Below are 14,072 nucleotides of genomic sequence, written 5' to 3' on the forward strand. Positions count from 1 at the left end.
TAAATAATAACACAACCAAGCGAACCCATCACAGCTCCCCGTCAACACCCCTCTCTCGGGAAGATGGCATTTAAGAAAGTATCTGCTGTTAAAATGACACAAACATTCGTTTTGTGGCATTAACGTTATATAGTTAGTGTTACACGTTCAATAACATCAGCATATTATTTACCCAAAGATAGCAAGCAAGCAAGCAAGGCATTACTCCGTTCATAGCTCGGTTCCATTCCGTTGCTCATTCCGTACCCAACTACCCATTCTGCAATCTGTTAATAAAGTTTTCAACCAGACAAATGTATAGAAAGGCTTTGTTTTATTATAACATTTGTTGCAGTAAAATCATTGTGTCTCGTTTGGTCATCCTGTGGAGCGATGGTCGGCGGGCAGCTAACGTATTAGCTACGTTAAGTTTGTTGTGCTCTCGCAAGCAGATCAATGGCGGCATGCCCGGAAGTAGAAAATGAATAAACGCTTGCCGATTGGTGGTAAGAACAGCAGGAGGTGTGTGCTAGCGGTGTGGCGTAATTGGCCGAATCGACTGTCAATCAAAATGGTTCTATTGCATTGGTTGAAAGCTCTGGTTGAGAGAATAGTATCCATCTGCAGGCCGCCAGACGATACTGGGAGAGGGATAGTGATACATGGCATGGTGGAATTAATACCATAAACATATTTCTTGATGTTTCCTTTTTTTAAGTAAGTAAAGAGGCCTACAAATACAAACATACACATACAAATATACAGTAGTTTCATTAAAAAAAAAAAAAAAAAAAGATATATATATTAAAAATAATTACAAATACTTATTTTTTGCCACAAGTATCGGTATCGGCCGATTGTGTTAGTTGAACAATAGGTATCGGTATCGGTGGCCAATTTTCATATCGGTGCATCCCTAGCTAATTTTAAGTGCCTCATTACCCCAATAAATCAGATTATATTTATTTAAATGTGCCTGCTCGCAGTAGGCTTAATGGAATGAATCATCGAATGAGATCTTGCTAGCAAAAATTATTATTTCAGAATAAGTAGATAAAAACAAGCCCAAAGAGTATCTAATTTATACGAATTAATAGATGTATGAGGATATATACTGTATGCGCTTAGGTATCATGTACTATATAAATACATGTATGTGTAGATCAGGGGTTCCCAACGTTTTCAGGCCGCGACCCCCAAAATAACGGTGTCAGAGAGCCGCGACCCCCACTATTATAGGAGGTGGTTGAAACATGCAAACGTTCACACGCATGCGCACTAATAAGCATTGGAGGCTTTTAACACGCACAATAACTACACAAAATAACACAATAATCAAACAACCATAAAATGAATACATATAGTGCGTTTCATTTAGAAGGCTAATGTTCAACTCACCTAATGAGATGGATGGGCACTATGCTTGGAGCACAACAAGTCTAGTCTGGGTTTAAATTTGGAGACAGCGACTCGGAGATCATCCTCCACATTCACGCGGATAGCTGTGCGTATTCGCCCTCAATTGATATCCAGAACTCAGCCAGTGGCTTGGACTGAAACACTGTTTTTAAGGTTCGGTCGCTTGATTTCCTTGGGAAACACGTTTTAAACTGTTCAAGAAGGGCTTGCAGGTGAGTTATAGACATCTTCACTGTGTTCATTTTCGTCCATAAATTCATCAAGCTCTGGAAACATAAATCCGTCCCATTTCTACTCCAGTGCTCGAGTTTCCTTGTGAACGCTTGTATTTTATCATTGAACGACAGGATGGTTGTGTTTTGTGACAGATTAAGCCCATTAACTTTAGCAAATATGCAAGACAAATATGCTAGCCTTGTTATCCAGTTGGCATTGGAGGTGGGCAGCGAGCTGGGACGCATTCTCCGTCAGAAACAAGCGCATCTCATCCCGCAGCTCAAACAGGTGTTGCGCGCGCCGTAGCTATGATGTGCAGTATGTAGGAAATCCATAGGCTGATTTATTATCAGCATTTTAGGTCTATTATTTTACATTTCAAAAGCATTTTGTTTAATTTATTTTTGTTTTTAATTATAGGCCTATTTCACACATTCTGGAATAAATACATTCTGGAAATCATCTCGCGACCCCCGCGGCTGCTCACGACCCCTCTAGAAAAACGAAGCACAAAAACATTATTCAGAATGGTATAATGGGATCTCTGAGGAAGGGAGCTGCCATTTTCTTCCGAGGGAGTGTCAAGCTTATCCGGCTAACTCAGTTAGCCACGTACGAGGAACGGGGCCCTGTTCTCCTAGCAGCAGAATAACACCAGAATCTGTTCCCCATGGCCCTGTTTATTTCCTGTCAACTGTATTTACAAACATTGCAACAGGAAATACAAAGGGGCTTGTTTATGTTGTCAATTTATAAAAGGTCTATAGCCTAATCATAGCTGGGGGGGATGCTGCCTGTCATATTAAGGAGGTGTGGCTTAATATACATGTATAATTATGAAATGTTAAAATATTTTTATTTCCACACAGCTGAGGGAAATCTTGTATTATGATATGTGACATCCTGGCGTTATGGTTGCAACATAAGCATTCGCATCGTTTCTTTTTTAATATATATATATATTTTTATGGCATGACATGTTCTGCTTTATTGTGGACAGGACAGTTTGGAAATTGGGAGAGATAGAGATGGGGGAGGACTAGGGCTGGGCGATATGGCCAACAATTTTATCACGATATATCACAATAACATTTTTCATATAGATAATTATCTATATTTTTTATTAGTATTAAAAAAGATTTTTTTTTTTTTCAAATAATTATTCAAACAACAAATGTATGTTTATTTTGCAGCAATTCTTTGTCGTTGGCGCCATCTTTAGTGTTACAGCCCCTCACACCAGTTCTCAGGCTGCAGCTGGTTTGAAAGCGAAAGTACCAAAAAAGTGGCTGTGGCTCCAGGGGAGTTGAACAGTTCTGGCTCTGCTAGTTTCTTTTCTATCTTTTGGTGCTTTTTTGGTGGACAAACCACCGCACACATACACCGTGACTCGCAACTGGAGACTAGCTCTGCTAGCACACATAGCCTACTGTGTTCAGACGGTTTCAAACTGTATTTTAAATTAGAAAGCAAACAAAATAAATGGACAAGAGAAAAATAAATCAATTTGGTCAGTATTGTCATTTGGACAAGCAAAGCCATTACTTTAAGTTGCAGGCAAGAAAGACAATTATGTCCACTGTCTCTGGTTTTAAAGCTGCCCTGTTGCAGGTCACAATACAAATTTATAAAAAAAAAAAAAGGCACATGTCCTGGGCCGGATTCGAACCCAGGAGGTCGCTGCGGTTACGCTGAGCGTATATACATGGTGGGCCACCGGGGCGCCTCTAGCATTCACATCTTATGTTTACAGTTCATATAAGAATGTCATGCTCAACTTAAAGAGAAATAAGCAATACGATTAATCGGAAAAAAATCTGTCTGTTGTCTGAAAGAGTGCAATAAATGATTTTATTGAAAAAATAAGAATCGTGCGAGAGAATCGTGATCTAAATTTTTGCAAAAATCGTGCAGCCCTAATACCAGTGTTTTAATCTTAATTATAGATTACATGATTGTATCTTTGTTTGAACACAATCTGTGGCAACAACGTTTATATACGTGTTTGCTCGACAACTGTTGAACGGCAACCACGTATACGACGTTATTTGGTCCGTTTTTCGATCTTAATATTCTAATCAATGTCACGGACCTGTATGTTGCCGTTAAAAGGCATACTGGGACGCGTGTATGCTTTCCGCAATGCAGTTCGGTTTCCGGGTTCCTTTGATTGGCCGCGACACGCGCTAGCCCCCTTATCCACCGCTGCCGCTACAGCTCGCCGCTGTGTTGCAGCGCAGAGCGGCTTTGACGCTCGCTTCCTGAGTCAAGAAATGTGCCACTCTGAGTCAAGAAACGCGCTGTTGGTAACACCACCCACTTCAATGACAGAGCTCTCTTGTTTAATAATATTGTCGCGTCATCTTAATATGCTGCTTATGCAGTTATCAGCTGTATTTGCTTCCTGAGTCAAGAAACGCGTCGAGTCAAGAAACGCGCTGTTGGTAACACCACCCACTTCAATGACAGAGCTCTCTTGTTTAATAATATTGTCGCGTCATCTTAATATGCTGCTTATGCAGTTATCAGCTGTATTTGGCATAGACGCCCGAGTCAAGAAACGCTATTGTCGCGCCGCCACTCTGAGTCAAGAAATGCAGTCATCTTAATATGCTGCTTATGCAGTTATCAGCTAGCTGACTAAATGTAAATCTTATGCAACGCCAGACGCGACAATATTATTAAACAAGAGAGCTCTGTCATTGAAGTGGGTGGTGTTACCAACAGCGCGTTTCTTGACTCAGGAAGCAAATACAGCTGATAACTGCATAAGCAGCATATTAAGATGACGCGACAATATTATTAAACAAGAGAGCTCTGTCATTGAAGTGGGTGGTGTTACCAACAGCGCGTTTCTTGACTCAGGAAGCGAGCGTCAAAGCCGTTCTGCGCTGCAACACAGCGGCGAGCTGCAGCGGTGGATAAGGGGGCGTGCTAGCGCGGGTCACGTGGGGGTCGCGGCCAATCAGAGGAACCCGGAAACCGAACTGCGTTGCGGAAAGCATACACGCTACTGGGACCCCGAGGGTGCAGTACCGGCCAGATCCGGCTAGGTGGCAGTATCGAGAGTGCAGTAAACCCTGTTCCAGACCATGTGTTACATTTAAATCCCTCCGGGCGCTAAATTTAGACGGAGCCGAGTAAATCGCTTCATCCGACCACTTCGAAGCGCATCTGGCACACTCAATCCATAAGTTGTGCCAAATTCTGTCCGGGACCAGATGGACACCAATACTGTAAATCGCGATCAGACAATTGGAATATTCATTTTGGAATACCCCCGACCAAAGGTAAGGACTATCTGACTATCAATTTCAGCTTGATCCAACAATGTTTTCATATCGATCCAGCTGATCAGCGTCTGTAGTGTTCAACACGAATGCCGTTACTGGCCATCAAAGTATAAAAAAACTACCCCCCCCCCTTTCATGCATTCATGATGAAACATAATACCTATACATTTGATTTGGAAATAATAGCGTGTCCAGGCAAGAAACGCCAACGCTTATAGTAGAATACACGTAGCGCCCTATAACTCAGCCTTTCAGGAATTATCCAGGATCACTCCTAAACTATACTTATATTCACCACGGGATAACGTGCGAACGTATGCATGAAAAAAGTATCTCTTTTTTGCATGTTCGACGGAAGAAAGTCACTGTCAAATGACTATAGTATTGTCTCCATAGCTATAATATAGAATATAGATATAGCTCTACAAACAAGGTGACGCACCTCTATCTTTAAAAGCGTGGCATAGCTAGAACTGCACAAGGCTAATCCCTGGCGCTGAATGAGTTAATGAACCGTTCAATTTCAAAGTCTGAATGAACTGCACTAAAACAAAGGTTTTCGTATACGACCATTTAGCTTACACTGAATTGACAACTTATTTCTTTGGTTGCGGTAAAATAAAGTGAGATGCATAATGCTCATGTTATATTATCATTATATCAGTGGCATAAAATGGTCTTAAAGCACCAATGATATGGTTTATCGCAATTATTTCTGGGGCGATATTACTGTCCAACAAAAGTAGTTATCACGACAGGCCTAACTTTTAGATTGGTTGAGGCTCATCATCCCCTGCAGTGCACAGTCATCCCACCCAGCGTTGCCAGATGGGAACTGGACATATTCGACTGAAATACAATTTTTGGTTATTTCAGAGACTTAAGTAAGTACTGAAAAAAGGTACCGTTGAGTACCGATACCGAATTCCTTGTACTGGTGCCGGTATTGGTTAAAAACTGTACCCAGCCCTAGCTGTATGTAACCCTGATTTCCATCATGCAGATCATCGTCGTCATCATCATCACCTTTATTTAAGACTCTGGAATGCAATTGAGGGCGGGCCCTCATTTTCAATGCAGCCGAGATTACACTACCCAGCCGTCCCGAGTATTGATCTTTAAAGTGCGTTGAAGGATGTTCCATGAGTCCAGAGCATCAGCAGAAAAGGCAAGCTAGGTGATACCCAGGCCAACACTAATACCCAGGCCCCAGTGTTTTGTGTCAATCCAGACAAAAGAGTGTTCATTTTGATATATCTTTCAAGATAATCTGGGCGGAAATGGTTGTGAATCCATTGCGTGGGTCTGAAACTCCAGCATGGCACACTGTTGGACAGATATGAAGCTGTCGATTTGAATTGAAAGTGATTGGTTCTCGTTTTGTTCCCCCTGCCCATTGCAGACTCCAACCCTGCACCATGATGGATCACACGAAAGCCTTAACCGTCTCCCTCGCTGTTGACAAGGAGAAGTCTAAAGTACGTATCGCACTATGTATCTCCTGCTTTTCACTCCCAACAGCTTCATGACTGGGATGTCACACTGTTTTAGATCTAGTCCCCAACATCCACTATTAGGGATGCACGATATATCGGTGACCGTATTGGTATCGGCCGCTCATAGTGATTTTCTTCATACATCGGTATCGGTTCAATGAGAAACTGCGCAGATATATATCGGCAAACATATATCGGCTGGTGACTGATAGTGATTTATTTATTGATCGCATCGGTCTGATAATAATAATAATAATAATAATAATAATAATAAACTTTATTTGATCCCCAAGCATCAGTATCCTGGAGAAATTTAGAAGTAAATATAGTAGCACCACATAGACTGCAGGACATATACACCAAATTATCAATTAAGCAATGCAAACTGAAATTTGGCCCCATTGGACTCATGCGATCCGGATATGGCGTGAAACACAAAAAAAAAAAAAAATCTAAAGCACATAAATGGCATAATCATACTCCCTTATTCAATAACAATGCACTCCTGATTGGAAACGACCTATAAGATTCCCTAGATGGGAAAAGCAGGGCATACACACATTAGGAGATGTTTTCAACAAACAGGGTTTTTGTAGTTATGAGGAAATACACAAAAAATGTAATCTCACCAGTTCCACATATTATTTTTACGCACAGTTATTGTTATGTTTGAAGGCTCATGGTGTCCCATTAAGGATACCAATTGTACACCACAGATACCACAAATTATTTTATGAAAGAGAGACATCGAGAGGTTTTGTATCAGATTTTTATCATCAATTACTAACGTCCTCGTATGAAATCCTCCACCTAGACTCAGTCTGGAGGAGGGATATACCAGACCTGGAAATACATTTTGATTGGCAAGAAGCCTGGGCAAATGTTCGACTTGCGTCACGGAACCCGGACCATCAACAAATCAATCTTAACTATATTCATAGGACATACTTGACTCTTATAAGACTGAACAGAATGGGTCTTAAACAAGACTCCAAATGCTCCTTATGTACAAATGGGGATGAGGGTACATTTATGCACATGTACTGGGACTGCCCACCAGTTAAGATATTCTGGAAAGAAGTGACCCAGCCATTATCAAATCTCTTAACTCTGAATATACCTGTACACACCTCTGTATTACTGTTGAATGATGTTTTTGAGATTGCAGTACCTATACAGCTAAAGAGATTGGTTTTATCTGGTATCACAGCGGCTAAAAAGCTGATAGCATCACGATGGTTTCAACCGGAAAAAATGTGCCGGAAGGTCTGGATTCTTACATATCTCGATGTGATTTATCTAGAAATATCTACAGCAAGAATTTTGGGTCTCAGTGAATCCAAAATTACAATGTGGTTAGAAGTGGTGGAGAGAATAAAAGCTAGCATATAATTGTAGTGCCTGGTTAGGAGCGAATGATAATGGATGGATTATCTAAGGGGGGGGCCCGGGGGGGGGGAGCGAGCGAGAGCATATTATGTGTGTAGGGTATTAGATAGCAAGTATTAGGTGTATATCTTGTATAATACATCTATTTAAATGGTGATGATGTAGCCAATTTAATGATTTTCTGCCGTTATGTTATTGTATGAAGGCACCGTGTCACCATGAAAGTGTTGACCAATTAGCAGGCAGTGGGCACAGGAGGCGGGGCTCATATGCGCTCAGGTGCAGTCTATATGTATGTGTTCACAGGTGTGCAGGGAATTGGGTAATTATCACAGGGAAGCCACACTATCTTTTTACCGTGCTCGTTTGTTTTGTTTTCAGTTATATTGAGTCACTTTTTGGGTTTACTTTGTAGCAACTATCCTGTGTTTAAAGTCCAGTTTAAACACAGAGTTTACAGTACGCTTATATTTGTCCACACTGCAAGTAAGAATAAAAACTCTCAAAAGTACTCAAGGAGAAGACATCTTTTTATTATCAACAAGCATCACGCGTTGGAAAGAGCTTCACCCAGTATTCCCTCACTGGCATCTTTTCTTGTTAGGTTGCCCTTACAGGTGATTTCATTGGATGTGCACTGTTAATTAATGCTTGTATATCTAATTTTATGTTGTTATGTTTATGTTTATGTTTGTTTAAAAAATTATAAAAAAATAAAATATAAAAAAAATAAAAATAATAAACTTTATTTGTATAGCACCTTTCATACAAAAATTGCAGCTCAAGGTGCTTCACAACAGAAAAAACATAAACCTTCAGTTCAGTTCAGTTATTTTTTATTTCGGGCTTTGGACACATAACGGTCATTCCATAAATCACCAAACTTTTACCAGCTGCTACCTTTTACCTGTGTTTCCTGTCTCAAAACACATCTGTTCATTCTGGCATATTCACTTTAATTTTAAGTTTATTATAACTGCTCCCCTATGTCTAACTCTATAATATTTTGTTTTTACTGTGTATTTTTATTTGTTTTTAACCCTGTACGGCGACCTTGGGTGCTTTGAAAGGCGCCTTTAAATAAAATGCATTATTATTATTATTATAAAATGAGCACATAAGTGCAAATATATGATGGGCAAAACCGGTCGGATGTGAACAACTGATTATTTCTCTGTCTAGCTGCCATTGTGTGTGTGTGTGTGTGTGTGCATGCATGCGTGCCATATTTTGGCCACACAGTGTTTGTTTGGGTAACGTTACTTGCGTGTGACAATGACGCAGCACAGGATTGTGGGCTAACATTGTTTTAGTATGTACACAAATATTATATACAAAATCGATTATCACAGACCCATTTGTTTTATTTATACAGATCATATCGACATCGGTAATCTCGCTTATCGGCCATAACAGAAATGTTAATATTGGTTATTGGTATTAACGGTATTAAAATACCGTAATATCGGTTACCGGTATTTTCATATAGGTGCATTCCGTGCATTCCTAGCCAGTAGTGCAGTGTTTTACTGTAGAATCAGTGCATTCACACAGTAAGGTCAGGGCTGTACACTAAGCTTTTTCACTAGGGGCACAGGTGCCCCTAAATGAAAAATGTAGGGGCACAGAATCATTTTTACGGGCACTTTTTTACAATTTTGACAATTTTACCATTATAGTGCAAACAAATATGTTCCTCCTGCCTCATTACTGTGGTCCTTTTATTTAACATTTAAGTGATTTTGTTTTCAGGTTTGTATCTTTTATAATGAACCAACTGAAGTATTACCACAGCTGCAAACATTTCTTCTTTCATTGATAAGTGTATTAACACTGACGAGCGCAATCTCCGCTATGCCACCTGACCGCCTCTTATACGTGAATTCTACTATAAGCTTTGGCATTTCTTGCCTGGACACGCTATGACGAATAAACCTCTTGAATCTATTTTTGTACCTGCATTCTATTTTAAAGGTTAATGAGTAACTTATTGTTTTGTAAATTGTTTGACATTATTCCATTATTCCAAATTAATTATTAATTCATTTTTGTCATTATACTATCCACTGAACTGTTTTGTGTACAACCTCAATCTTTAGAAAATTGTACCAGCATCTTTAATATTGCAGGTTGGGAATCACAAAGTAAAGTGTTTTTGATACAAATGTGCTGCATGCATCACGGATTGTGTGTTTATGGAGGTTTATTGAATAATTGCCCCGACAGGACGTCATGCATCGGTGTGTGAAATGCTGTGTTGTTGGTGTAGATAGAAGGCGATATGATGTAAATGTACAGTATGGTTAATAACACGAACGTTATCACCCGTTTCACAGCTGTATTCAATCGATTGCCTATATTGTAGCGTATATGCATATAACATTGTTTTGAAACCTATTTTCCGAGCGTTAGAATGTGTTTGTTGTCCATTTGCGTCTAGATGTACTCCGTGAATGACACAATAACATCACGCTACTGTTTACACAATCTCTTGTTGTCTGTAACTTGGCAACAAGGAGAGCTGCTATTGGTCGAGCGCAAAGATACGTGACCGAACCCGCACCAATTGCGTCAAATAAAACTCTGTGGTGACCAAATATCCGTTCGCGAGGAAAGATCTAGTCCAGAATTTTTTATTATGATTGCGCAAAATGGGCTATTTTGTCAATGGAGAACTTTTTGTTCCTACATCTACACCATTATATCTTTCACCCAGAATGAAAATTGTGTAATTCGGGGAGATGGTGGGAATGGGATGAAACGATACAGCCTTCACCTTCAATCAATCAATAAAATGTATTTATATAGCACGTTTAAACATGACGCTTGTCAACCAAAGTGCTTCACATAGCTAAGCTAAGTACAAAGAAAAGTATCAAATAAACTGAAAAATTAAATAAAATCAACGGATAGACAAAGGAAAAACAGAACAACACGTCAACAAATACGGCAAGAGTCAAAGTGAGTCAGGGAAGGCCAGGCGATATAGGTGGGTTTTGAGTTTTGATTTAAAAGACTCGATGGAGGGGGCAGATTTAATGGACATGGGGATGCTGTTCCAGAGGTCAGGGGCTGCGACTGCAAAAGCACCTCCCCCCTAGACTTGAAGTTAGACCTACGGGTGGTTAGGAGACCCTTATCAGCTGATCTGAGAGCCCTGGGGTTGGTGGTGCCCAACCAGTCGATCGCGATCGACAGGTAGATCGCGGGCTGATTTCAAGTAGATCTTGATTAATAAAATTTGATTATTAAATATTATTATTATTATTTTTTTTTTGCTAAATCAACTCTTCCTCTCCTTGTTAACTACAACAAGCAATGCTGTTTGTTATTTAAGATGAGGTCGGACTCGGCACTGACAGATTTGTGTTCATTATGCTGCTTTTATAAAGCCTCAAATGACGGCTTACAATATAAAATGTTGGCAATTTTGACAATTTAGCCCCAGGTACAGGGAGTTACAGTAGTCTTAACACTTTGCTTGCCTAAGGTTAAATTCATGATATACCATCCGTTGCCAGCTCTATTTAACATGGAGAAGTTCCTCTTCTTTGCAGGGCTATAACTTTTTAAATTCTATTGCTAGATTGCCATTATTAGGGCCCATTCAAGGTCCTATATGTATTGTTCATGGTGTAGCAACGTTAAACTTTTTCATTCACATATTCATACTAAAATATGATCTAAAGTATAAGTATGTTTTCATCTCTTTCTGCAGCTTTCTCCAGAACGTGATTTATAGCCCCAAATACATTATATTGATGATGAAATACAGTTTGGTAGGAATCTGTGCGAGATCAAAAATTTCAATTGGACGTACTTCTAGAAGTTTCTACGTATCATCTGATATTGACCGGATGGGCGGGGGATCGTTTATAATTCCGTGGGCAACGTTTTACCATTCATCTAATGTGGGTCAAATGTTCATCATAGCAGTTAGTGTCGAACACGGTAATATTACACGCTAAAACTCACCCCAGTCTCCGCGGGCCGTTGGGCGATCAGCGTGGGGTAGACAGTTTTCCATTATGGGATGTTGAAATACCCGGTCCATTTCCAGGTTGTATAATAATATATACGTCCAAATCATGTTGTTTTTTCGAGTTATTTGCAGCGATCGATGTTCACTGTGTGAAGACTGAGTCTCTCTAACATTAGCGAGTGCCCGGACCACATATGGAGTGAGTCCTGCCGGGTTAAAGGTAACATCCGTTTTTTCGATCTGCCGATCGGCCACCAGATGGCGGTCTTGAACCGCTAGAGGATTGAGAGGAGATCACACTTGTGTCTCAGGGCCCCGGAAAGGAAATATGATTCCGATCACAGATTTTTGAAATATTGATATCAAAGACGAGTTACGGCGTCTTCGGCATCTTGAGCATGGCGGGGAAGGACGCCTAAACTCGTCCTTTGGCAACTAAAGTGTTAAGCGTGAGGATATGAAGGCGTGAATTACTCTTTCCAGGTCTGAGGGGGAGAGAATGGCCTTGATCTTGGCTATGGACCGGAGCTGGAAAAAGCACCCCTTCACCATTGAGTTTACCTGCCTATTGAAGCAAAACTCGGGGTCAAAGAGTACGCCCAGGTTTTTAACAAAGGGCTTGACTAGGGGAGACAGGTTACCCAGGCTGCTGGCAATGACACTGGTTTGGTTCGGAGGGCCGAAAAGGAGGATTTCACACTTTGACTGATTGAGCTGTAGAAAATTGTGTGCCATCCAGCATTTGATGTCGTCTAGGCAGGAACGAAGACTGTCAAGATTGTTTATATTGTTGGGTTTCATGGGGAGATAGACCTGAGTGTCGTCAGCATAAAAATGGAAGGAGATGTTGTGTTTTTTAATGATCAGACCAAGGGGCAGCATGTATAGGGAGAATAGGATAGGGCCAAGGATGGAGCCTTGTGGAACCCCGCAAGAGAGAGAGGCAGAGGGGGAGGAGCAGTTTCCGATATTAACGGAGAAGCTTCTATCACTGAGGTAGGAGGTGAACCATGATAGGGCTGTGCCACTGACACCAACTGCCTGGTGAAGACGGTCAATGAGAATAGCATCACCTACGGGAGGCTGCAATTTGAAACTGGCCACCATAAATGTCCAAACCCCCCTTAATTAATTGACGAGGATTACAATAGATTTGATCAAATAAATGTTTATTATTTATACACAGCCACAGTCACCGTTCTGGTTCTTGCACGGCCAGACACTCTCTGGCCAGTAGATGTTCACATAGCTAATAGGGTTTTTGTGGAAGGGCTGTCTCTGCCTTGTCTTCCTTCCACAAGTACAATTATAATCAGCGTCCCTGCAGAGCCAAACTGATGTTGGGACGGTTACTTCAGCCCTCTTCTTCTTGTGATTTCCGGCAGTCTAGACACCTTCCGGCGTATTGCTGCCTGTTCGCTCTTCTTCTTCTTCTTCTTCTTCCTTGGACTTAATGTCAGGTCACAACGACAGAAAGGCGCATACTGCCACCTCCTGTCGCTGACCCAGATATGGCAAGATTCCGGCAAATAAAAGAAAATAATAAAAAAAAAAAAAGGATAACAACCACTACCCAGCCCTAACTTCACCTCCCTATCCTACCTAATACCTAAACCTAAAACCTAACCACAACAAAGAAATTAACTCACTCCTGTCCTACCAACAATAGACCTATCTCAAACCCTGCCCTCTTTTCTTGATCCTCCAATCACAACTGTCGCTTCCGAGGTAAGCGACAGTTAGGCCTGCCGCGATAAGCAATAAATCGATTAATTGCCGCGATAATTAAAATTAATGCAATGATTTTGACGGGCGCGATTAATTGCTATTTGCGCGTTTGTTTTAATGAGGCGGAACCAGTGCCCCTTGCAGTCTCTCTCCGTGTGGGTTGGCCGCTGGCGTTACTACAGAGCACAGCACGGGAGCTCCGTGGGGCAGTAGCAATGCCACATATAGCTTAACTACATTTCTCAATAGTGTTGCTCCTTTTAACCAAGTAGCGTTATTTGTAGTGTAACGTTAGAATAACACAGAATAACGTTAATACAATTACATGCATCATTGTTTACAATGAACGGGTGGGGCTAGTCAAAGCACTGGAGACGGGGACAAGTTAAACATGAATTAATTTATTATAACGGGTCGTTTTCGAGTCGTGCTGCAGTGCCTACGCACCACAGCTATTCTATTATATACTGCTTTGACGCTTCCTCCTCATCGTTGATTGCCTGTAGTAGCTGCATCTAACGTTAGTAGCTAACGTTAAAACTAAAAAACACAACCGGACGAGACAAGTTG

At 40.9% G+C, this 14,072-nt stretch overlaps 1 protein-coding gene across 1 annotated transcript in view; it reads left to right on the plus strand.

The window, feature by feature from the left end:
- The window catches only part of LOC311226107 (uncharacterized protein), a 128,129-nt gene that overhangs the window by 8,712 nt on the left and 105,345 nt on the right, over positions 1-14,072 (plus strand). Inside the window, exon 2 of the mRNA XM_084311482.1 lies at positions 6,310-6,385. Coding sequence (XP_084167608.1) covers positions 6,326-6,385 — 60 coding nt within the window. The 5' untranslated portion in view covers positions 6,310-6,325. The remainder of the gene's footprint in view (positions 1-6,309; positions 6,386-14,072) is intronic.

Source organism: Notolepis coatsorum, assembly GCF_963971535.1.
Source record: "Notolepis coatsorum genome assembly, chromosome: 3".
Taxonomy (NCBI): domain Eukaryota; kingdom Metazoa; phylum Chordata; class Actinopteri; order Aulopiformes; family Paralepididae; genus Notolepis; species Notolepis coatsorum.